The following is a 27,429-nucleotide window of genomic DNA, read 5'->3' on the forward strand; positions in this document are numbered from 1 at the left end:
GGAGGTGCTCCTTCAGCTGGGGCTCAAAAGGGTTCCTTTGTCTCATACAGTTCCTGCTAAAACCTCAGACAGACACATCTTGGGCATTGTCACTCATCAGACCTCTCCTGTCCACCTGCAGCTTTCAGTCAATTGCCGTAAAAGAGTCCAGTTCCACATCCTGAGCTCTTCCTGCCTGCTACTCATCCTGGGGTATCCATGGCTCCGTCTTTATAACCCCCACATCACCTGGGTCACTGGGGCCATTTTGGGGTGGACCTCCTTCTGTCATCTAAGGTGCCTGCAGCAAACCTCAGGTCCCCTTCATTCCTCAAGGTCCAGCTCCAGGTTTTGCCCTTCACCCAACCTCTCTGGGGTGCCACCTGAGTACGATGACTTCTGTCAGGTCTTCAGTAAAACCAGGGCCATGTCTCTGCCCCTGCATTGCCCCTACAACTGCGCCTTAGATCTCCTGCCTGGTACGTGTTCTCCCAAGGGGCACCTGTATTCTCTGTCTGAGCCAGATTGAATTGTCATGGAGAATAGGCATTATTCACCCTTCTTCATCTCCTGCTGGAGCAGGTTTCTTCTTCCATGAGAAGAAGGACAAGACCTTGAGACCCTGTATCGACTACAGAGGACTGAATGAGATCGCAATAAAGAACTGTTACCAACTGCCACTCATTTCCTCAGCCGTTGAACTGCAACAGGGGGCCACCAGTTTCTCCTAGCTTGACCTGTGCAATGCCTACCACCTCATCCACATCAGAGAAGGGGATGAGTGAAAGACAGCATTCAACACCCCACCTGGACACTACAAGTACCTTGTAATGCCGTTCGATCTGACCAATGCCCCTGCCATCTTCCAGGCGTTGATAAACAATATGCTCCAAGACATGCCCAACTGTTTTTTTATTCTTTATCTCGATGATATCCTCATCTTCTCCCGGTCCAAAGAGCAAAACAAACATCAAGTCTAGTCTTTGAGCACCTCCTGGAGAACTCCCTTTAGGTGAAAGCAGAGAAATGTGAGTTCCATATCCCTTCAGTGTCTTTCCTGGAGTACATTTTGTCACAAGGCAACATCCATATTGATCCAGCCAAGGTCTCTGCTGTCACCTCCTGGCTTCTTCCTGAAAACTGCAAACAGCTTCAGCCTTCCCGGGGATTTGCCAACTCTAACCATCAATTTATCCGCAACTACAGCTCCGTGGCAGCCCCTCTCACCACCCTGACCTCCTCCAAGTGCCCTTCCACTAGTCACGTCCAACTACGGCATCCTTTGAGACCCCTAAAGATCAGTTCACCTCAACACCCATCCTCCAGATGCCTGACCTTGAATGGCAGTTTACTGTCAAGGTGGACGCCTCTGATGTTGGGGTAGAGACTCAATGCTCGGGCACTGACCATAAGCAAGGTAACTGACCATAAACAAGCAACAGCCATCAGTTCACTGATGAAACTCTCAGACATTCAGGTCCTAGCCCTGACTGAAACATGGATCCACCCAGAAAACGCAGCTACCCCAGCTGCACTCTCTGAGTCTGCCACACGAAGCCACACCCCTCGCTCTACTGGACAAGGAGGCGGTGCTGGCATGCTCATTCCTGAGAACTGGTCTTTTTCTGCACTACGCCCGTCGAACAGCGAGACAACATTTGAATATCATGCTTTAAGTGTCACTGCTCCCATCAAAGCATATGTTCTGGTTGTGTATTGCCCACCAGGGGGTAATCTGGATGGCTCTCTGACATCCCTGATGATGGCACACCACTGATTGTCATGGGAGACATGAACATTCACCTTGACAGAACTCTGGCAAAAGACTTTCTGGCACTCATCTCCTCCTTTGCACAGCTCCTTCTCCTCCCACCCACAAAGCTGGTAAAGTCCTTGACTTGGTGCTGACTCACAACTGCTCCATAACAGATGCGACAGTTACCCCACTCCACCTGTCAGACCATTTCTTGGTCAAATTTGCGGCTGCCTTTCCGCAATTGCAGACACCCACACAGACGGTTTCCTTCCGCAGAAACCTGAAGTCCCTCACAGCAGCACAGCTGTCTGATGAGGTGAAGTCCGTCATGCCCGACCACTCGCACTTCTCCTCACTTTCTGTTCATGAGGCTACAGAAACACTCTGTTCCTCTCTGGCATCCTCTCTGGACAAACTCTGCCCCCTGGTGTCCAAACCAGCCAAGAAAAAACAACCAAGTCCATGGCTCTGTGAAGTTCTGAGAGAACAAAGAGCTGGACTCAGGGCAGCAGAAAGAAAGTGGCGTAAATCCCAAGAACCCACTGACTTGTCCTTATACAAACAGAAACTTGCTTCCTTCACCTCATGCTTACAGTCTGCTAAGAAAGCCTTCTATCAGAACAAGATCTGTGCCACTTCTGATTCCAGAAAACTGTTTATGGCGTTTAACTCCTTGCTTTCTCCTCCAGTTGCTCAGCCTTCCACTGCACTGACTTCAGACATGTTTGCCTCCTTTTTTACTGAAAAGGTTGCTGCAATCAGCAACCATTTCTCTGAGCCTGACCAGTCCAGTCAGCACCAACCTGCCACTGCTGCTTCACTCTTCTCCTTTGCTCCTCTAAGCGAGGATGAGGTCTCCAGACTTCTCCTGAGCTCAAAACCTACAACTTGTCTTCTCGATCCAATACCCACCAGCATCCTTCAGACCATTTTGCCCACTATCAAACCTGCGGTCACACACATTGTCAATTCCTCCCTGGAAACTGGCATTTTTCCTGCTACTTTTAAGCAAGCCCGTGTCACCCCACTGCTCAAAAAGCCTAATCTCAACCCCGCCAAGGTTGAAAACTACAGGCCAGTATCACTTCTGCCATTCCTGTCAAAAATACTGGAGCGCTCAGTATTTAACCAGGTCTCTGAACATCTGCGGAACAACAACCTACTTGACTCTTTTCAGTCTGGCTTCAGGTGTGACCACTCCACTGAGACTGCACTCCTGTCAGTCACTGAGTCACTGAGACTAGCTCGAGCTGCTGGTCAGTGCTCAGTCCTACTTCTTCTGGACCTGGCTGCTGCCTTCGACACGGTGAACCATCAGATTCTCCTCTCCATACGCTCTGAGCTCGGCATATCTGGTTCTGCCTTGTTGTGGTTCAAGTCCTACCTCAAAGGCAGATCCTTCAGAGTGTCATGGCGAGGAAAGGTGTCTAGGTCACATGGCCTATTGACTGGGGTTCCTCAGGGGTCAGTGCTTGGTCCCCTTCTCTCTGTACACCACCTCACTTGGTGCAGTGATCCGCTCCCATGGCTTCTCCTACCACTGTTATGCTGACGATACTCAGCTTTTCCTCTCTTTTTCACCTGATGACAGAACGGTCTCAGATCGTATATCAGCATGTCTGGCTGATATCTCCACATGGATGTAGGAACGCCAACTTCAACTGAATCTGTCTAAGACTGAACTTATGGTCTTTCCAGCTTGTCCATCTGTTCAGCCTCAGATCAGTGTCCAACTTGACTCGAGCCTACCTGTGCCCACAAACTCAGCCAGAAACCTGGGTGTCATGATTGATGACCAGCTGACCTTTAAGGTTCATGTGGCCTCAGTTTCTCGATCTTGCCGTTATGCCCTCTACAACATCAGGAAGATCAGACCCTTCCTGACCCAACAGACCACACAGCTTCTGGTTCAGGCTCTTGTCATCTCACACATTGACTACTGCAACTCTCTTCTGGCAGGCCTCCCTGCATGCTCATTCAAGCCTCTGCAGATGATCCAGAATGCAGCAGCACGTCTGGTCTTCAACCAGCCCAAAAGGGCACATGTCATCCCGCTGCTGGTTTCTCTTCACTGGCTTCCAGTGGCAGCCAGAATCAAATTCAAGGCACATCTCTTGGCTTACAAAACAATCAAAAGAACGGCTCCAGCCTACCTGGAATCCCTGATCCAGGTCTACTCTCCTTCTTGCCCACTACGCTCTGCATGCGAAAGACGCCTGGTGCTTCCAGCCCAGCGCTGCTCTAAATCTCTAGCCAGACTCTTCTCTTCTGTTGTTCCCAAATGGTGGAACGAACTACCGAACTCTGTGCGTTCTGCTGAGTCCCTTTCTACTTTTAAGAGACAATTGAAGACTCAATTGTTCAGAGAGCACCTAGGCACTTAACCTGACTCTTCTCCTCTTTGTCCTGTGGGGTAGAGTAAGTCAGAGGGTCCAAGACCCAGCACTTAGTGATTATGTAGCACTAACTGTGTTGTGTGATGATATATGTTTGTCCCAAAAAAAGGGGGGGGGGGGGGCGACACTTCTTCTGCCACTAGATGGCAATACCTGTGACCAAATCTCAACTGAAGCACTTTTGCGCTTACTATGGGTTTCTTCCTAAAGTCTGAATTCTTGCTTGTGTTGTACGTCACTTTGGACAAAAGCGTCTGCTAAATGAAATAAATGAAATTGCAGCCTTTTCTTGTGTGGACAGATCACAAGAACTTGGAGTATATACACTCAGCTAAGAAACTGAATGATGCCCAGGCCATCTGGTCATTGTTTTTTGCCTGTTTCAACTTCGACCCTCTCTTACCATCCTGGGTCCTGCAATGTCAATCTCAGTGCCCTTTCCTGGCAGTTCCATAGGACAAAGGTTTGTGCTTTTAGGCCTGAGTGCATCCGCTCTACGTCCTGCCTTGTTGCCATTGTGACCTGAGCCATAGAGAAGAGGGTGATAGCAGAACTGAAGGATAGACAGGTCCCAGCTCCTGCCCATCCCACTGCCTTTCCATCCCCCCAGCCTTGAGGTCAGATGTGCTACTTTGGGCCCCCTTCTCCAAGCTCTCCTACCACCTTGGAGGTCAATGGACACAGTATGCCCTTCTCCAACATTTCTGGTGACCCACCAAGCAGGAGGACATCCAGATATTTGTCAGGGCCTGTCCAACTTGCAACCAACACAAGACATCCTGCCAGCCTCATGCTGGGCTGGGTCAACCTCTTCCTGTTCCCCACTGCCATTGGTCCAACATATCCTTGGATTTTGTTACTGGTCTTTCCACCACTGACGGCTCCTCTCTGCTAAAGAGACTGCTCAGTTGGTCCTGCTTCATGTATTCTGCCTGCATGGCCTTCCTGTTGATGTGGTGTCAGAGTATGGTCCCCAGTTTTCTTCTGTGTTTTGGAGTGAGTTCAGCAGTATGCTGGGTGCCACTACCATTCTGTCCTCTGGACAGACAGAGCGCATGAACCAAGAACTGGGAACAGCCCTGCAGTGCATGGCCTCCCAGAACCCCTGTTCCTGGTCGTCACAACTGTTGTGGGTGGAATATGCTCACAACTCCCTTATCTGCTCTGTCACCAGCCTCTCTCTATTTCAGTGTGCATACAACTATCAACCACCACTGTTCCCAGTCCAGGAGAAGGAAGTTTCCTGCCCATCTGTCCAAGCCTTCATCTGCCACTGCTGCAGAACAGGGTTTCAAGCTTGCTCCACCCTCCTTTGTTCTGTAGGTAGCTATACTGCCACTGCCAACCACCACCATGCACCGACACCTACCTACCAGGTGGAGTCCCAAAAGATGGCACCCAAGTTCATTGGGCCATTCCCGATCCAGAAGGTCGCCAACCCTGTGGTAGTCCAATTGAAGCTCCCGCGTTCCATAAGAGTTCACCCAACCTTCCATGTCTCCAAGATCAAACCAATCCACAACAGTCCCCTTGTCCCTGCAGCACTTCCACCTCCCCCTCCACGTATCATCGATGGCAGTCCAGTGTATACAGTGCGTCGCCTGGTTCACTCTCTTGGGCAGGGTAGAGGTCTTCCATTACCCGCTCTCGAGTCCGAACTGCAATTGGGTCTACTCCATATCCATTACAGGATTAATTATTTAATCATGCGTCCCTTCAGACTTTCCAAATGTTTTAGAAAAAACGGACCAAATTCTGACAATGCTAAAAATTTCACAGGCATTCTGTGAGAATCAAAACTCCAATTTTTTTACAGCGAACTCGAGGGCCCTTTAAATAAGAGAAAAGGACATTGTGCAGCAATAAACATCACTTAATCATGTGAGGGCAGGGCAAGGAGACATAGCCATGTGGCACTAATGTTTCACTTTGTTTTCACTTTCATTTTTTTGAGACTTCATCTGCACTCAACAGAAGAACAATAGAAAAGACTGTTGACCTCACGAATGGTATTAAATGAATCCCCAAGTTAACCCTGCAGAACTGTCCCTGCAAGTTACTATTCCAAACACAAACACAATTGTTTGCAATTCATTTTTACCATTAAATATTCTGCAGCTTTTTTACTCTATATTTCAATATTAAGGTCTTAAAATTATGAAATAGCCCCAGGTGGATTGAATTTAAATCATGGACATTTTTCTTTCTTATTTATTGGCGAAGTGGTCAATAGTTTAAACTCAAAGAGCATATAAACAGCTCTGCATAGACATGATATACAGATAATTGTGTGATTATTCATCAATATATTGTATATCCCTACTTAAATGTCAACAGACCAAGATGCACAGCTTTGTCTGATTTGGAAGGAAGTAGCACAGATTGACAGATTTCTGCTCTTCCATGCTCCATGTCTCCTCACACCAGCCGCTCGGCGCTGCTGTCGTCTCTTCCTGTGTTGCCGATGTCCCACATCTTGTTAACATCATGAACATAATTTGTGTTAAAAACATAAAGCTACATCATCATGCATACATCAGTTGTGGATGATGGAAACAATCTCAGCCCTGAAGGAGCCGCTGGTGTCATAAACATGAGCTTTACTTCGTTCTATACATGACAATGTTATGTTTTATTATTTCAGTGCAACACATAAAATTTCCCTTTCCCTAATCCAAAGGGGACCATGTTATTCTCCCAAGTTATTCATAATGATATTGTTTGTCATTTGGCTCCCGGCACTTTGACTTTGGCTCTGGCTCCCTAAGCTGTCACAGACCCACACCGACACCCAGAGGAGGCATACTAGTGCGATTGGTATCCTCAGTCTGACCAACCAGAGTTGCTCTTGCTCTCAGTGCATCCTGTATTACTTCCTGCTGTCTCTCCCTTGTCGCCCCCCATCAGACACTTCATCGCAGAGTATTTTATTTTATTGTGTCCTTGTAGAGGAGGACCTTTGGGCTCACTCCAGATATTCCCCTCACCACTACCACCACCCCCACCCCCTCCACTCACTTTGCTCTTGGCTCAGGAAATATGGAGCAAGACTATTTGTTTTTCTGCCCCCCTCCATTTTTTTGCTTCTGTCTGAGTGGTATCTCTTTTTTCCATTTTCTCCCTTAGTCCATTTCCCCTTCAGCAGTGGCAGTCAGAATGTTATGTTTTTTTACGAAGACAGTGCTGCATGGATTCATGACTATTGAAATCAAATATGCTTCACCTTCCAGACATAAAACTGTTTGGGTCAGTGACAGGGAGCCTATCCTCTCCAACAAGTGTTAATTACCTCCCTCATGCCCTTATTATTACAGGTTTCACTGAGTTTTGTTTTATTCTTTCTGTTTGGGTCCCAAAAAAGGAAACCTTGAAAAGTGTTGATGTCAGGTGTTGGGCCACCAAGAGCCACTAGAACAGCTAGTCCCTGGAAGTCTCCTTGAGGGATGAACACCATTCTTCTAAAAGATATTTCCTGAACTGGTATTTAGATAATTGTGGTGGAAAGCATTGTCGAACATCCAAAATCTGCCATAGGTCTAGAATTTATTCAAAATGGAAAATATTTGCAACAAAGCAGGATGTGCAAAATCAAGATCAGACATAAGATGATCTCACAAAATAGTTATTAAATTGTAATGGTTTATATTCTTGTCAAGGTTTCCACCCTTCCAAGCATAAGATGGCATTTTCAAATGCTAAAGATTTTCAGGTTACAGTGATATGAAACAAAGAATAGCAGATAATTCCTCACAAGATAATATTATTTTACCAATACATTATTTCCTCAATGCCAAAATGTTATACAAGAATACTTTATCCAGCCTTATGTATTCCAGCCTGGATTATTATACCAAATTATCTTATGATGGAAATGAAAATATTGCTCAACTTTTTTGTCAGGTGTAAAAAATAGGTCAGTTTTCGTAGATTAATCATGAATTTTTTTATCTATGAAATATCACACTGTGAAAACATCACAAATGCTCAGAGATTCTTTTCTATGTCTGAGATTCCCATTAAATTGTTGATGTTAGAGCAGATGGCTTAAACAATCACTTCATTATCAAACTCTTTGTCAATATTCCAATAATCAACATTTTTTTCCAGCTTTACAATTTGTCATTGATGACAAATATGATATGATGACAGCTATTTGTGAGGCAGAGATGGTTGATCATCCCTTGACAACTGTGATGTCCATCTTTGCAATGAAATGAACATCCTAAAACAAAGCATTTTAGTTGTAGGACAACCACTGCACCTGTGTCTGGTTGTTCTTGCATGTTCAGACACTGGCTTCACAGGCTGGAGGATTAATGGTATGTAATTTGAACGGACACAGGAAGCAAGCTGCTTCTGTGATGTCCCTTCCTCCACCTGCAGCATGCATCAGCTGCTGAAGTGTGTGTGCTTGGTTTTGTCGAAGCATGCAGATAAAGTAATAAGCTGTGTGTCAGCAGACAGAGGTTAACCTGTTAGGACTCTTGCCTCCCTCCGGTGACAATTTCATTGTGCTGTTAAGCTCAGTGCAACCACCTGAAAAGAAATGAATGGAAAAGTTTGAAGTTTTACTGATAATGTGTGGCATTTAGAACGGCTGGTGATAGGATCTGGGTGCAATAGATATGCCAGTCTTGGAACTGAGATTGTGTGGAATCTGTGGCATCAGGGAGTAATTTTGAAACTGATGACACTTCCAGAAATGTCCCTCTCTTAGACGTAAGCACAGGTAAGTTTTCCTGCTTGGCATTCATGCCTGTCACACCTCCGACAGTGCCAGTAGGCCTGATGCAGAGTCATCAGCCGGGAGCCACCCCTCACTGATGTTTCACCCTTTTAAACTTGGAACATCTCATGGTGGTGGGGAACTGCCAGGGACGTCTCCCTGCCACTCCCTGCAGCTGGCTTATAGATCCTTCTCCTACACTGTCCATGTCTATTGTGCTTGTGGATGTGGAATGAGCCCCAAGGGACTATGCATAGCAGGTTCGTCCATTTCCCTGAATCAAGCATAGGCCTGACCGCGTACCAAGCTATCTTTGGAGTTCTAAGCTCCTTGCTTTCCCCATGCTCTGTCTTTTCTCTGGAGCCAGAGCCAAAAGCTGCCTTGTTCTGCCTCCTCCACCAGGTCCTTGAGCACTTTCCTCATCATGGATCCAGTAACTCCGTTGGGTGGAGGTTCTAGCGAAGCCTCTGCACCCAATTTCTACTGGGAAAACGGCTGCCTTCCACCCTGCTTGAGAACATGCAGCTGCCAGGTCGGTGTATTTCTCCTTCTTTCTCTCAAAGGCAGTATCCATCCACTCTTCCCAAGGGACTGTCAACTCTGCCATGATGACTGTCCTCTTGGGGATAGTCCAGAGAACATTGTCTGGCCAGTGGGTGGTAGGTGTGATGTCTTGAGGGAACTTTAGCTGCTGGTCAAGGTCAGCTGTCATGTTCCATTCACCTAAAGGGGAAAGGAGGGACAACTGCTTTGTGCTGCTGCTCTGGCTTTCCTTCCTTTGCTCCACTGTGATGTTAGTGGGCTGGCATTGTTAGCTTTTATCCTGCATATCTCCAGGATTTCAGCTAACTTGCATAGCACTCTGTCATTGTGCCGTCTGTACCAGCCTTGCGTCAGCAGTGCCTCGCACCCGGAAAGGATATGCTGCAGGCTTGGGTGATGGAACTGCAGAGTTTGCATGTCTCCTCTGTGCTGTGCTGTGCTGCTCTTAAATCTCTCAAAAATCTAATCAGCTGACCACTAGGTATGTGAAACAAGAGATTTACTGTCCCACATAGAGGATGCAGGTGACGTTAAGATCACAAGACGATATAGACGGAGTTGAGGAGGGATGGCTGCAGTTGATTAATGGAATCCAGATAATGTGACTCCTTGTTGAGCTTTGTGACTCCACATGAATCTTTTTAAATGCATTAGTAGACCTGACAAGGCTGGCAACTTGGCTCCTCGCTGTGAGATCTCATCATGTATTACACATCTATGAGTGTGCAACTCACTGCGAGGCATCAACTTCTCCATCTGGTTCCATGTACCTGCTGTTTTTTTTTGTTTTTTGGGGGGGATATATGTGATCGCAGGAAGTATAACCCTGATGAGGCATCCACCACCTATGTCCTCAAACTGATATTATAAAGTCATACAGTAGTTTATCAATAAGTCTCTGGCCCCTTCTCCAGAGTAAACTGCAGCTCTGTGTCCTATGCACATGTTGTGATTTAGAGCTCAGTTATTCAGACTTGAATGCTCTGCTTTTGTTTAAGTCATTAACAGTAAATGATCCATACATCCATTTTCTACTACCGCTTATCCTGTGTGTGTGTGTGTGTGGGGGGGGGGGGGCACTGAAGCCTATCCCAGGGACCTTCGGACCTGGATTGGTTGCCAGTCCATCGCAGGGCCAACATATATAGACTCACAACCATTCACACTCACACCTATGGTCAATTTAGAGTATCCAAGTAGCCTAGTCCCCATATGCATGTCTTTGGACTGTGGGAGGAAGCTTGAGTACCCGGAGAGAACCCATGCAGGCACAGGGAGAACATGCAAACTCCACACAGAAAGATCCTGTGCCTGAGCCGGGGCTTGAACCCGGAAACTTCTTGCTGTGAGGCGACAGTACTAACAACTGCACCACTGTGCCGTACAGTGAATGATAAAAGGGCAATTCCATTTCAGCTGCTGTGTGAAGGTAGTAGACTTTTTTTCTGTCTTCAGAAGCAGAACAGCAAAGACATGATAGTAGACAGTAGAGAGAGTAAAATTCATTTAGAACTGAAGTAGTACTTCTTTTTTCAATATTATTAATATTTCATTTTCCTGAGTTTATTTTATATGCCAAGAATACCTGCAAATTGAGTCCATCCATCCAACCACTTTCTATACTGCTTATTTGTTAAAAGTCATGGGGGGGGGGTGTCTAGTCACTAGTCGCCAGTCCGTCACAGGTGCATCAGGAGTTGTGTATCTTCCTCAAAGACACTTGGACATGGTCACCAGGGGAAGTGAGGATTGAACCAACGACCCTTTGGTTGCTAGACGGCCACTCTACCTCTGAGCCATGCCGCCCCTGCAAATTGAGTCCACTGTAAACCATAACTATTTATTTCAATTTTAAAACTAGATGATTTCCATAGAACCCATTCTTTCCCTCAAGGAGGCTATGTTAATACAGAATGTGAATATAGCAGCATCAAAATCTGATCCATTTTCTTCCCAACCAAAAAAAAGTTTTGCCAATCATTGACCTAGAATAGTATCCATACCATCTTTGGGAACTTAATAATTATGTCTATCATAAAAATGCATTACCTTATGTATTATATCAATAATTGGATGATAGATCTTTGCACCAAAATGTTATTTCAACCATTTCAGGGAGGGACTCAGGGAATTAAATTAAAATTTGTTCATGACCTCTCCATGTCCTAATAGCTCAAATAAATACTGGGAAGGACCTAGAACAGTCAACTTTTTTAAGCTAATCACTTGTTTCTTTTAATATAGCCCATCATTTTTGAATTTTTTAAATTTTGATTTGATTAATTTTGCCCACCTGCACCACCTTTAACTTTCCCCCCCCCCCACCAACAAAGCCTTGGTGGTGTTGAAAGCCAGGATAGAGGACCAGGATGGGGGATGGAGATGATTTAGTTAAACATGAATTTTCCATTTAACATTTTTGCAGGTAATTCTGTGTTTAACAAGGACTTCAAATATATTTTGTCATGCTGACATGGAATAATATGTCCAAGTCTGGCCAGGTATCTCAGAGCTCTAAAAACCTTTCCAGTGGGATACTGCCACAACTGAAAGCTGTTCAGGATGTTCCTCTCACATTCAGATGGTGGAACTTTCCTATTACCCAGTTACTCATGAATGCAGCATCAAATCAATTATCTTGAATTGGTAAATTTGAGAACATGGCGTATTCCTCTTGGGGTCTCTAAGTGTGTTTAGTGCGTGCTGTCTAAACTGGGACTCAGTTATGCTGACATGTATTATTCAAACAACATCAGCTACCACAACATGAACATTCTCCATCTTTACATCTGACTCAAGCTTGGCCAGAAAGGTTCCCCTTTGTGATACTGATGACTAAACTCAGTTCAGGCATCTTGCGGAGGGACTTTTCTTCCTTGTATGTAAAACTTTAAGCTCTTTGCATAACTTTTGGGCTGGGTAATTATGCTATACTTTTTCTGCTTCACTGAAAGAAAGAGAGTGAGGAGAGGGGGAAAGACATGAATGTTGTTGGCTGTGTTTGTGAAGAATATTTATCATTATATTAAGAATAATAATCTTTCCTCCCAGGAAAAAGCATATTTAGCAAATGCCCCAAAACAGTATGTTTAACTGGAAGACAAAACCCTCTTGCAAAAGTAGACTTTATCTTGGAGGAAGTTAGGGAATTTTGGGAGAAGCCATTTGTCAATATTATCAAACAAGAGTCACAAAACCTGAAATTTTAACCTGAGGAGTATTGCCATTCATTTTCTTTCTCAATATCATTTCTTTTAACTATGGTCCATCTCAGAGAACTAATAACCAGTTATTATTGTCCCTGGCTTTCTCACAGAGACCCTGTCAGAGTGTCCTGAAGACAGTGAACCCATTATTGCTCCTAATGAGCATATTAGGACCTGGCATGGATGTCACGGCTATCAGAATATGCATGTGTGTGAATGGATGAATGAGGTGACATTGGAAAGTATTTTGAATGCTGTTTAGGTGGAAAGTTGCTCAATGAATTTACCTGGTGGCAAAAGTCAGAAAGGTCATGGTTTGAACTGAAAACATGAAAGTAAAGACATTTTTGGAGCAAGTTTTAGCTAAATGTTAGCCCTAATGTAGTCAGCCCTGACAAATTTTAGAATAGGGCCCAATGCCCATCAAATTAGTTGTTTTTTGGGCAGTTTGACAGCAGTCATGAAATGTTTCTGCTGTGAGCAATCACATGGTTTTGTCTGTGTAAAAAGTGTAAAAAGGAGTTAAAATGCAAGTCAACAGATGATACATAATTAAAAAGAGGGGGCAAGTTACCCCCAACAGGGATTTAAGACATCATCATTTCCAAAATGGAATCATTTGTGTGTAAGGACTATAATCAAGCTAAATTCTATCAACAGAAACGATTTATTTAAATCCATCACTGTTTTCATACAGGGTTTTTTTTTCTACAACAGTGTGTTGAATGGAACTGTGCAATATTCTTCCTTTTCCCATTTCCATTTTTTTATTTTGCATAAACCTGCAAACAGATCGACGAATAGACAAGCAAACGGCTTAAGTTCCTCTGTGGGGGTAAAAATAAAACATTTTACTGTCATAAGTGGGACCAGAACCCTAAAATAGTTCGATTCTTCTAAAAATATATAAGCCAAACATGTCTATAGTTGTAAATCAGATGTGAATTTTTCATCAGACTGACAAGAAATTGTTGACAAATGTGTTCACTGGATTTTTTGTGTGATTGTGGTGGAAGGGCAATAATCAGTATTATGATGAACAAGGCCCATAATCCCTGTGCTTGGTGACAGCAAGCAGACCTGCTTAATTAAGGCACTGATTTCCCATGAGACACAGGGGCCTTTTTTCTAGTGTTTGAGATTTTGTGTGAAACATAGTCACAATCTGACAAGTCTGAAAAGGAACAGATGGAAGGCTTGCTTAGGATGATCCTTGTGATTGCTACATGTCATGTTCTCTTGTCTATGATTGATTTCTTGGCCTTTGCTCAGGTCTGTTTCCCTCCACAGCAAGATGCAAATGATGCTTTCTAGAAAAACCTTTTATGACCAGAACTCAGTGTAATCCCGCATGTATACTGTCATGCCTCACTTCCTCTTCATGAGCATTGTGATTTAACAGTCTTGTATGAGATTGAAGAGTAGCAGAAAAATGATGAATACAGAGGAAACTTTCAAGAGTGTTTCGAACAGTTGTGTTTATTTTACAGGGCCCAGGGCGTAGGTTAGTGGCAGCAGGTGCGTTATATAAAGAAACTCAGAAGAGAAAAATGAAAGGTTGTTTCACTGCAGCACTTAGGCTGCAACTTCAGCACTAGCCTGGAGTGACCAAGACTTTTGAGTTTCTGTGAAAATCTTGGAAGGCTTTGGGATTCAAGGATTCAAGGGTCTTTATTGTCATACCATTTCTCATTTTCATGTTAGCGATACAAAATTTGGACTCAGGTCCCGGGTTAGCAAGAGATAGAATAATAAGATGAGCGATAGAATAATAAGATAGAGTAAAGTAACAGAATAGGTATTTAAGTATATCTATATAAATAATGTATAAAATCAAAAATAAACTCTCTGCGTAAAGTAAACAGTGCTGTTGAGGGTGGGAGATATTGCACAATGGAGGGGTATATACATATAAATTCAAATATATAAATAAAAACAGTATGTACATGTACATGTTGAGGGATATTGCACTTAATGGAAGAGATATTGCACTGAAGATGGAGAGGGTGGAGACTACAGAGCACGGTTCGAGTTCAACAGTCTAACAGCTGCAGGGAAGAAGCTGTTCCTGAGACTGGTGGTCTCGCTCTGGATGCTCCTCAACTGCCTGCCAGAGGGGAGAGGACGAAACAGACTGTGAGCGGGATGGGTGGAGTCCTTCATGATGCGGCGGGCCCTCCTCTTGCATCGTGAGGTGTAGAGGTCCGAGATGGTGGGAAGACTGCTCCCCACAGTTGACTAGAGGTTGATTTGAGGGTTTAAATTAAGACAGAAGTAGAGATCAGAAATAACACATATCACCGCCTTCGGTGTTACTCCAGTAAAGTGGGCTTACTTGTAGTGGTTATATTATTTGTGGAATTAAAGCCATAGAGGAGATGGAAACAGTGCTGTTCAAGAAGAGGTATGTAGAAAAATGTGGAGGAGGCTGGCAGCTTCAGCAATTGTTTGCCATAGCATATCTTCAACTGAAAAGTATACCATAAAGCAGGGGTTGGCAATTATGTGCCATGGAGGGCCGTGTGTATGCAGGTTTTCCTTCCAACCAAACACTTTTAACAGGTGATTCCACGGATTAACACTCTTCTGTGGCTGAAGGTGTGTTAATCAGTGGAATCACCTGTTAAAGTGTTTGGTTGGAAGGAAAACCTGCATACAGCACACATGGCTCATGATTGCCCAACCCTGCAATAAAGCATCGCCATTTGTCGACTTCAGATAAGAACAGGTTGAATAGTGTGATAAGGATGTGAATGTGCTGTCATGTGATGATGGTGGCTGGACCCAAATGCACAGTACAGAGGGCAGGCAAGACTTTATACTACTTGACATTTATTTAGCAAAATAAAAAAGAGGTAGGCAGAGGTAGGTGGTGCAGTGGTTAGCACTGTCGCCTTACAGCAAGAAGGTTCCGGGTTCGAGTCCTGGCTTGGGCACGGGATCTTTCTGTGTGGAGTTTGCATGTTGTCCCCGTGCCTGCGTGGGTTCTCTCCAGGTACTCCGGCTTCTTCCCACAGTCCAAAGACATGCAATTGGGGACTAGGCTGATTGATACTCTAAATTGACAGTAGGTATGAATGTGAGTGTGAATGGTTGTCTGTCTATATGTGTTGGCCCTGCGATGGACTGGCGACCTGTCCAGGTTGTACCCCGCCTCTCGCCCGTAGCTGCTGGGATAGGCTCCAGCCCCCCTGCGACCCTTAACAGGAATAAGCGGAAGAAGATGGATGGAAGAATGGAAAAAGAGGTAGACAGAGTGACTAGTCACTAAAACAGCACTGGGAAACAAACAGGCAAGCTAACTGGTGACATGGCATGACGTGAGGATCTAACCGAACTCAAATAGGCTCAACTAATGATGAAACAAGAAACAGGAGGAAGAACACAATGTCAACGAAGGAGCTGAGAGGAGGAGAGACACTAGCACATGTGCCCTCAACAGCTCTCACACACATACAAACATGGCTCAATAGATTGTGTGTCATATTAAATCCCCCCTCCCCCCAAAAAAAACTGTTTTTACTTGTCTAAGCAACCTTCTGATTTCTCAATCTGGGGTGTTCTTGGGCACAGAAGGGTTGGAAGTTATTGAGGACTTTAAATACTTAGATGTGATTATAGACTCTGGTATCTCTTTTAAAAAAACATATCTACATGTAAATTATATCCAAATAAATTTAAATTCAATCTTTACAATTTCAAGAAAATTAGAGGCTCTTTGTCAGATGAAGCTGCCCTTATGTTTTTGCACGCAATGACATTTTCTTATCTGAGCTATTGCATCACCAGCTGACCTATGTTGGGCTCTACTATCCTCAAACCAGTGGAGTTTCTGTACAAAAAGGCACTTAAAACTCTCAGTAAAAAAAAAACTTTCTTGTACCATCATTGCAACATCTTAGAGAAACAATTTCTGTAAATTTTCCTCTATTTACTTGCACTAAAGGACTACATGGCCATGCGCCACTCCCTCTGTAAGATTTTATTAAATATTGACGGACTCGGGTCACCAGAGCAGTAGTAAACAGGGACATTGAGGTTACCTTTAGGAAGCCTCCTTCAGCCATAATGCACAATCTATTAAAGGTAGTGTTTTATGGAATGAAATTCCACCTACTTTAAGGGAATGTCCCACTCTTGATACTTTCAGGAGCTATATCAAGGCATGGCTTAGAGCTAACCAAATGTGCAACCACCTCTAATATACTGTATAAATGAATCTTGCGATTTTTTTGTTTGTTTGTTTGTTTCTTACTGTTTTATATAGCTAGTTTTACTATGTACATCTTCTGTCTTTTCTACTGCAACATCAACCTGCCTAATTTGGACTACAGATGGAAATTAGCCCCTGGGCTATAATCGGGCACAGTAATGTGTACTTTTGTATATGTTCATCAATATGCATTATCCTGAAATAATAATAAATAAATAAATAAATAAGGATCAGGACTGTGGCTGAGGAGGACTGACGACAAACAAGACCCAGGTAAAGTACTCAAAAAAGGTGGGAAACAGACAAAGCACCTGACATGCACACAAAGACACAGAAGGGAAGAGCTTACAAAATAAAACAGGAACTGAATAAAATTACCTAACACAGGTAAAAGCAAAAACAAGAAACAAACTAGTACCAGAAACATAAGAGCTACCAGAGTTTGGAGTTTGCATGACGTGGCTCTGCAGTAGAGTGGTTGTCCAGTAACCAAATGGTCACAGGTTTGATCCTCACTACCCCTGTGCTGACTGTGTCAAAGTGTCCTTGAGCAAGATACTTAACCCCCAATTTATCCTTTCGAGAATCTTGAATATATATATATATATATATATATAGTGCATGTGCAATATGCAGTGTGAAACAATTCAAAACTAAAGCCAGCAGCCAGTTTATATTACCTTGAAACTGGAAACAGAAGGAAGAGATAAGAGATAGTAGATGGGCCCTGTCTGAAGTCTCTTTTGGTTATTCCAGATCTGAATATATTTTTAAGACAGTTCAATTAGAGGTTACTTGTGCACATCCAAAGTAGAGGTGCTGGTGTTAGTCAGAAAACTTTAAAAATATTACCTTCTTTGCAGGATTTACATCCATGAAAAAGGGCCATGCAGTTTTTCTCATTTGTTCTTAACTGATGTGTTTAATTAAAACACTTCACAGTAAATTTAGGGCTAGATAGAATTTTAGCTCTAAAACCTATATACATTACACAATTTGTACATTTTGCTGGAGTACATGCTTGTGTAATAATGGTGTGAGGATTAGTTTGTGTCTTCTGCCCTCCTGCATGCAAGTCAGGCCACAATACACCTCCCAATAAGACCTTGCATGTCAGACTTCAGTGCTCCTTCTGCTCATTTCTGATGAAAAGTGAGGTGTTTTTACCAGCAGCAGGACTGCAGACATCTTGCCTTGCAATCAGAGAAAAGCCCTTCTGGTGGGATGTGAGGGAAGAGAAAGAAAGATGGATTGTTCTGCTGTGTGTTGGCTGCTAACAGTATCTAGATAGTTTTTTTTCCACTGGGTGAGCATACATGGCCAAAGAACTTCAGAGATACAAATGCTTTCCAGTAAAGATGCTTAGATCAATAGTTTTATATACAGTATGTGCAGTTTTGTGTGACAATACTTTTCTGTTTTGATGCAGATGCATGCCCGTGTGCTTTGAGTGACATGAGCATTGCCATATGTCATGGCAACACAAATACATCACTAGGATGTCAGGAAACAAGCTGCTTTTTTACTTGATGCATCATACATGAACAGTTATTCATAATGAATGCTGCTCTGCCACTTATCTCACTGGATGAATCCCTACTTTCCAAATACTCTCTCCAAATAACATACGTAAAATGTTATTTTTTTGGTCAGATGAGGAGCAAAAGTGTCAGCCTTATTTCAGGGTGGTCACAGCACTGTCGACTATCGTTGACTTGTCTGAGGTTGCCACAGAGGCCTGAGAAAGTGGAGGCATATATTCTTGTGACTGTTCTTGAGCATTGTCAGTGTGTTTTCATACATAATCCAGCATCATAGTGGACTTTGTGATGTACATGTGTACAGTGATGAGGCATGAATTAAATTCCACCAATAAAATTCATGGTGGCGGCCTCATTGTGATGCTGGATGGCACCAAGACATCTGGTTACCTACTGACCACTTAACTGCCCTTACTTGTCAATAACTCTTTCAAGATCAATTAGGACAATCAGTGGTGAGAACGCCATCGGGGCTGCGGTGCCGTATTGAGCTGTTTCTGTGTGATGATGTCACATGGAGCACTTTTCCAGAGAAAGAGCTTTGCCCCTCCAGACATTTGACTTCATTAAAGGGTTGTTCCCCTCAAACTGAAGCAATAAACTCTGGAATAAACTGTCACCTTCTTATCTGCCTGGCTTTTACTCTGGGAGGTGGGGGAGTCTTGAAATGTCCAACTAGCTGTCTCATTGTGAGTTTTCTGACTGAAACATCAGCCCATAAAAATGGATTTAGATAGCAATAATTTTTTTTGATTTACCGTTCACTCACCTTTTTTCCTTGTGAAACATTTACACATTTTACAACCTGATTGATTACATGCTGCTGTTTCCCGTTCTTTGTGTTTTTTCTCATCCTTGCTGGCTGCTACAGAAGGCTTTTCTTCCTCTATTCCATAAGTATCAGACACTGCAATAAATGTGGTTGTCATGACACCTATGACAGCAAATGAGCTCCATGGAAGCAGGGAGTGTGTTTTGGGCAGCAGCCGAAAGACAAGCTGATCCAGAGCAAGCTGACTCTTTCACCTTCTAACCCTTTTTCCATGCAGATTATTAATTCTTCCACTTCCTGTGTCCTTCAAACGCAAATTAACCTCTTCTTCTCTCTCCCTTGTCCCCTTTCTGTTCCTGTACTTCCTTTTTTCCTCCCATCCTCGTAGTAAAGTCATTCACGTGAAAATTATTGACGATGAGGAGTATGAGAAAAACAAGAACTTCTTCCTGGAGCTGGCCGAGCCTCGCATGGTAGACATGAGTCTGCAGAAAGGTGCAGTACTGAACCTGTTTCTTTCTCACTTTCTCACCTTTCTCTGTCTCTCGCTCACACTTGTTAGTATCTTTTCTCTCACTTTTAGCAGTCTTCATCTCTCCACAGGCCCTGTAACTCTCCACTGTCCACTTGCTTTAACTGAATTTTCACTCTGCCGTTCATGCTTTATTCACCTCTTACCCCTAATGCACACACATTTCCATCCACTCCAACAAAACATATTTGTAAAATCAAACTGTGGTTGCACCAACCCCCTGTCATAGAAACAATGTCCTCTGCTGTCATCATGTGAATAAAAACAGAGGAGTATCGTGCCTATATGCATAACCCCACACAGAATGTAGCCATATTTTACTTACATGTAGAGTCCTGTAGGTATTTTCAAGTCTGTACTTTCTTGGGAAAAAATACAAACAAAATGCATGCTTGTGACATACATTATTGGTATGTTTTTTTGTTGATGTTTTTTTTTTACGATTTGATCACTCACTGGAAATTTTCAGTGTACTAACTTGAATGAAGTTCTTTAAGTCTGGTCCAACTGAAAAGTGAAATCAGGTTGATTAGGGGTCCAAAACGCTTCTCCTATCAATGGAAGGGAGCACTTTCTGGTTCGGATTCAAACAGATGTGCCCAAATGATCCTGTAGGGTGGTGGCTTTATGGACATAATTAAAATGTTCCAGACTGGATCAGAGTTTCCCTTATCTCTACTTGAAATCCTGTAGTATGAAATAAAGACTATACTAAGAATATTGAGCAGAAAGCCACAAAAGCCAATAGGAGTGAACTAACCAAGAAGGGACACCAGCCAATAATCCAACTGAGGAAGATACTGAACCCCTAATGTGACCTTCCATAGCAGCCTCCACCATCAGAGTGACTATGAATGAGGCAACAGTGTAAGGCACCTGAGTGTACATCCAGTGTACTCCATGCATTAACCAGCCACCAGAATGTTTTACAGTACCTTAAAATTTGCAGTATTGTGATAGATTATGTGATCTGCAGCTGATGTAATGTGAATGATGACATTCCAATGTTGCACTCGTAAAAACTTACAAATGGAAACCAAGTCTAATGTGACCATTTCTTGTAAAGGTCAAATACAAAAGGCATAAGCAGTAAACAAGCAGATCTAAGTACATAAATAAAAATGAGTACATGGCATTCCTCCACCTGTGGCATAGGAGTGTTCACTAAGGATGCAGGAACAGAAGTGAAAATAAAAATGAAAGTTTATGCAGTGCAAAGATGACCGTTTGCTCTTTCATGCATGCACTGATATAGATATGAAAGTCTGTGAAATTCAAAACCAGACTTTTCCTGCTGGGGTCTTATATGCAGTTCATCTTGAGGTCATGCATTCTTCTGGAAGGGCAGTGAGATTGTAGATCCTGCACAGTAAGCATGACTTTATGTTTTGTAGGTGAATATGACAATAAGGGGGCGGCACGGTGGTGCAGTCATTAGCACTGTCACCTCACAGCAAGAAGATTCCAGGTTCGAGTCCCAGCTCGGGCACAGGATCTTTCTGTGTGGAGTTTGCATGTTGCATTGGATACTCTAAATTGACTGTAGGCGTGGCTGTGAATGTGAATGGTTGTCTGCCTATATATGTTGGCCCTGTGATGGACTGGCAACCTGTCCAGGGTGAACCCTGCCCCCCCCCCAAACAATCCTTAACAGGATAAGCAGAAGAAAATGGATGGATGGATGGATACGATAATATGAAAATAAAAGTGGAGCTCAGAAAAGTTCACATCACAGCGAGATTTTTCATTAGTTTGGTGGTTTTTTTTGTCATAGTATCTAATGTCTGCTCAAAGAGGCCAACAGACATTTTGTTAAGAATTGCCCTCCATTATATTATATAATATTATGTTATTTCACCATGCTGAAGGCTGGGTGGGGGGGGGGGGGGTTCCTAAGCTGGTGCAGAGGGTGCAGAATCACTTGGCTGATGCCTCCAAACATTACAGCTCGTTATGTTTACATTATTTGCTTTGGCAGCAGTGCATGAGTTGCGCCACTTCCTTGTGTTCTCAGAGTTGCTGTCATGATGAAGAGCAGTTACCACTCACATCTTTGTGAGTGACAGCTGCACCACTCCAAACAGTCCCCCAGCTGCTCTGTGATGCTTCTCCTTTTCCCTTCCATTTTTGTGTTGGTGTAGGTTTTACACACAAGCAGACACATAAGACATGTCTGAGGATATTTTGGTACTGAGCAGTGGCGGTTCTGGCTCCAGCCCACCCCAAAAGAAAACACAACAGCTGTAGCTTGTGCTTTTATTGTAATTTTGAAACAAAAGCACAAATTACTTTTCTACACACACTAAAATATTGTTGAACATCAGAACAGTGCATTAAGAATATTGCTCACTCATATTAGCAAAGGAAAAATTTTACATTGAACCTACTGGACATACATCTTCTTAATTAATGACGAAAGTTCTTCTTGCACCTGAATGGCACTTCACACCTTCTGATCTGACCCACATCAACCACATGTCTGATGACAGCAAGGCCACTGAGGCAGACCTCACCATCCAGGCCATAATTAGTTTACATCTTGAAAAGCTCTTCTGTGCTTTCATTAGTTAGTAATTTTTTAGGTGTGTAAAAGGAACAAGTGGGTAATGTGCAACCTCTTCCTTTGGCACCTCCACTCCTCAAAGTGTAGGACAGTGCTCATCCATATAATGCAAGTTATTGTTCTGATGATACAGTTACCTGACCAACACATTTTAGTCCCTCTTCCTGACTGTCAGCAGCTAAAGCAGGATGACAAGGACATGAGTCATGAGTTTTGATCGAGAAATGCCACATGTGCCTTCAAACATTAGACAACTCAAGTGCTGAAATCGCCTGTGCCAGAAATTGACACACGCAACAAGTCAATGCCAAGATTCTGAAAATAAGAGGGAACTTCTTTTTCTCTAGAAAATAGAGATATACTGAAGAAATTGGACAGTAAACACAGGCTACATTTTATAACTGCAGCAACAGGTATGCTCATTAACATTAATGTTTTTCAGATGGCTGAGGGACGGATTGCAATAGGTACTGGAGCTTAGGTAGGCACAGATGGCAGTGGCCAGAATTAGTCTGAAGAGATCAACAGAGCTGCTTCACACTATTACTTGAAAAACTAAATGCAGAAAGTGCAGACAATGTTGACAAGAGACACAGCAACTTAGCTGTTTTAATAAAGGTGGTAATGGATGTCTCAACAAGGGTAATAAATGTCTGAGAAATATATAATGAGGGGGTGATGAAAAAGGTTTTCTGCGTTGTTTCTCATGCCAAATCATCTTTTATGAATGTGCTCATGCTGATGAAACTGATCTGAAATTTGAGAAAACACAAGCATGTGTTTAGCAGAGAGGTTACACATTTTCCTCTGTTGCAATAGTAGGATCTCACTGGTGTGAATGATATAATGCTGTTCTTTTTATATATAGTCGCAATTATATTTTTATTCATAACCACTGATGTAGCGCTGATTGGGTTTGTTTTGCTCCTTATTAAAGCCACAGTGGAGGAGCAGAATCGATGAATATTCCATGAGCCTTTGTTTTGTTTGTCTTTTTCATATGCAACAGCCTTGCTCCATTTTCCTTGCAGATCTTCTACCAGCCTGCTTGAAAATGTTATTTTCTCCCAATGTAACTCGTGTCTATGGACATATTATTTCTGTATCATAGATTATCAAAACAGGGACACAAAAGCAATTGTCTGTTCTCCTTCTAGCTCAACAGCTGGAATTGATGTATGTCACTCACTAGAAGTCTACTACATTTTCTTATACTCTGGGATGTTAGCAGAGGAGTGAGTCTGCTTTTGGACTGTGTGTAATCACAAGTATTATATTGTGGGTAAAACAAGCGTTGCGTTATTTATGCCAAAGTACAGAAGAATGAAATCTAAGTCAAATAAAGAACTGGCAGAGTAACTGACAATTAAAGACAGGCAGAACAAAAATAAAACTTATACTCCAAGAATCACCACAGGTGGAACACATTTGGGTTGGTCCAGTCCAACAGCAACAACAACAACAACAATCCACTATGGCAGAAAACAATCAAACCAGCGCTCACCCTGATCTGTGAAAAAAAACAACAACTTCAGAATAGGTCACAAATTAGACCTTACAACAAATTTGTCACAGTACAAGACAGTGACCAAAATAGTTCATATTATTCCACATCAATGTCTTAAGACAAAACACTGTACCCTGCTGGTATGTTGATTTGACTCTGACCTTTCACAAGATTACCTTGATTTCAGTACGATGTTAAGCTACAGCAGCGTACACTGTATTTTTTTCAATTACAATTCAATTGTAGCAAAGGCTGCAGTTAAAAGTTTCATTATCAATAAGATACTGATAATTGTTCCATATCAACCCCAACATAAGATCAGCCCTTTTTTGTTAATGCCTTAAAATTGCTGGTTTGGTCCCTTAAATCGGCCAAAAATTCAGATATCATGAAGACAAAACATCAAAGAGGAGAAGTAGCAGGATGCACAACCAAAGTGAAAACAATGAATATAATGATAAAGTGGAGGGGACCAAAGGTAGAATGAGTGGCTCATAAGTCTCTAAAAACATTACAGGAGACGGAGATATGGATTGTGGTGGTTGAGTGTTTCAGTGTTTCTAGGTAGGCTTGAACATGTGGGACATTCAAATAACAAATGTGTGTGTGTGTGTGTGTGTGTGTGTGTGTGTGTGTGTGTGTGTGTGTGTGTGTGTTCGTGTTGAAAGTGTGCACCAAAATTGGCAGTATCATCATTCATATGTGATGACATTAAAAATGGGCTTGTGCACTTATTTTGTGTTTGCAAAAACCGGAGAGAAATGACTTTGTGTGTATGTGATGGAAATATGATATTATCATGCACTTGTGTCTCCTTGTGTCAGTATGTTTGTGCATGAATGTATGTGTGCATGGCTGTAGGAATAATACCCCTCTCCCCCTGCAGTAATATATCTCCCACCCTGCCACTTTTCATTGAAATCGTGCCTAGTGTTTGGAAATGTGCCACCCGTCAGCCTCCTCGCTCACAGGGGGCTCTCGTGGCATCTAAGGGCACTTCACATGCTGCTGTCTCTCTCTCTCTCTCTCTCTCTCTCTCTCTCTCTCTCTCTCTCTCTCTCTCTCTCTCTCTCCCACACACACACACACACACACCTATACACACACACACATACACAATATGACTCATTTGGTGGTAATGAATGTGTGCGTGTGCACATGTATGCATGCGTGTATGAGTGTATGTGTGTGTATGGGAGAGAGAGAGAGACAGAGAGAAAGCGAGACACACACAGAGAGACAGAGAGAGAAGGACCTAGGCAAGCTCAAATAATTCCATGTGCTAAAAGCATCTCTGAAATCCTCTGCAAGCACTACAGTCAGTCAGGATGAGGTTTGAGTTCACCACTTCAAAAATTACTGGAAAGACACTATTTGAAAATTAAAAGGTTTATATGTCTGTCATACAACCTGTGTGTAGTTGGGCTGTACCCAGCCAAAACTGACTCTACTAGTTTCTATTAGTTCAAATCCACTACTCCACAAGCCATATTTTTAATAGTTTGCTTATAATTTATTATTCTCAAACTGCCACTTACTCATCTTCCTCATCAAAAAAAAAAAATCAGAATGTGCGAATGTGCAGGATGTCTCCTACTTCTATATAAAGTCCATCTTCCTGTCTTTGGACTGGAATCTCACTAGTAAGATCACATCCTCAAAATCAGCATGAAAATTAAATTTTGGGAACAAGAAGAAAAATGTAGTTTTGAGTAAAAACAGAAAAAAAGAGTTCCCACCCTGAGAAAGGGATAATCTAATAATCACCAACATGGTGCGTTAGAGAAAGCACACTCAGAGACCTCAGCCACAATCCATGAAAAATAAAGAAGTAGCAGTTTTTCACGATGTTAAACAAATCTGCTCCCAAATGTCATTAATTTCTCCTTGGGCTATTCTAAAAAGTATTTATAAAAAATGTTTTCCAAAACCCACACACAGTCAGTCAAGTATTGAACATTTGGTAACATTAGACACTGTACAAATTTTTACATGCAGGCTGCTGTAGCACTTGCTAAATTAGTGATATTATACTTCACATGACAGGGAGTCCAGATTTGGGGAGAAGGACCCTGTACCTCCACTAATGGAGGAACTGATGAGAGAGGGAAATCCCTGTATTCTGTGAGACATTACAGGGTGATGCTCTAAGTGACACTAGCATTAGAAACAGGAAACTCTAGAGGGCTCAGCGCCACTGTCTCTGTATGCAGAATGTCTTCCACTATATTCTTATTCGTGTCTCTTGCAGTCTGAAGTGAAACTGGATTTTTGATTAGATGGTATGTAGATGCAGTTTGGAGAGGTTTCTGTTCACCAGTGTGCATGTTACGAGGAGTGCTTTCTGAATTAAATATTGATTAGATATTAAAACATAGCATAGCTCTGAGGATTGCCCCGCTATCACAATCAGGTGAAATCTGCATGCTGTTTCACATTAGGTCTCCCTCAACTCATTGTCATATGAATAAAGTCTGCCTTTGCATAGAAAATTCACTCAGTAAAGAAAGGTTTCTGTTCTTGAAAGAAAATTAACCAAGAAAGGCCAATGACTGTCAGAAAAAATAAAATAATTACTTACATATTTTTTTCTTTCAGTAAAAACTTAAATTGAGTCCTACAGACCTGAACACTGGGGTTACAAGTTAAGCTTATCATCCCTTAATTAGCAGTCAACTTGAATTTGACCTCTTTTCCTTTCAGCATCATCTTTATCTCATGTAAAAATGTTATTTGCTTACTTTGAACAGTGAAGAAAAGGTTAAGGCCACTGAAATTAGCTCTACAGTTTTAAAATAAATTGTAGCTTCAATGCCTCATCTCTGACTGGCCAGAGGGAATGTTGCATACATCCAAGATAATGTATTCCAAATGTCCATCTGGGAAACCGCCCATAGAAAACATTTTTATTGTCTTGACCATGTGCAGACCATTGTGTGCCCTTTGAGGATTTTGATGGTGTGATTTAGTTGTGAGGAAGCAAGAAACATCAGGAAACACCCAGTGTTATTCTGTCACCTGCAGAACTAATCTCCCATCAAGTCAATTGCTCAAAAGACTAGACATTGATAAAGGGGACAGCGACAGGTCTAGTTAGGAAAATAAAAGTGGGGAAAAAACTGTCATCACATATATACAATTTGTTAACCCTACGAAATATTACTCTCTCTGGAACTTGCTAGATTAACAATGGCTCTCTGTTTGTAGCGACATTTTTTTCTCCAGCCAGCCAAATCATATCTATGGACCATCCTATTCCAAACAGCAAATAAAATCTCTTTTAGTTTCACTCTGTGCCACGTTATTGAATGATTTTGGCTGTAGGTCATATTCTAAGTGGGATAATGCAATAACTCCCAACAGCATGGTCAGCACATGTCTACTACATCTACTGCATATGTTTTGTTGATCTGATTGGTCCAGATTGATTGTGACAGAGCATTTATTCAATCAACCTCCATTTTTGTTTTTGAACAGCCTCTCCTTTCCAGACATTTTCTATTGGTGGTATCCACGAAAATGTGGAATACATCCTCATATGAAACATTCAATCTAGCCAGCCAGGGTACCTCATCTCCATACATGTGCGTAATTACAGAATAGAGCCTTACATAAGTGATGCAACTGATTTTTTCAATTTAATTTCTTGCTCATAAGGATACAGAAAGACAATCGGCCAGGTTGTGTTGCTAAAA

General features: G+C 42.5%; 1 protein-coding gene across 3 annotated transcripts in view; it reads left to right on the forward strand.

The window, feature by feature from the left end:
* Positions 1-27,429, forward strand: part of slc8a3 (solute carrier family 8 member 3) — a 157,426-nt gene that overhangs the window by 80,430 nt on the left and 49,567 nt on the right. For all 3 annotated transcript variants that reach the window (XM_086181558.1, XM_086181560.1, XM_086181559.1), the window contains exon 3: positions 19,521-19,627. In XM_086181558.1, the coding sequence (XP_086037684.1) occupies positions 19,521-19,627 (107 nt within the window). The remainder of the gene's footprint in view (positions 1-19,520; positions 19,628-27,429) is intronic.

The sequence above is a fragment of the Aulostomus chinensis genome, chromosome 17 (assembly GCF_037954235.1).
Source record: "Aulostomus chinensis isolate RoL2024-O1b breed Wild chromosome 17, RoL_Achi_v1.0, whole genome shotgun sequence".
In the NCBI taxonomy this organism is placed as follows: Eukaryota; Metazoa; Chordata; class Actinopteri; order Syngnathiformes; family Aulostomidae; genus Aulostomus; species Aulostomus chinensis.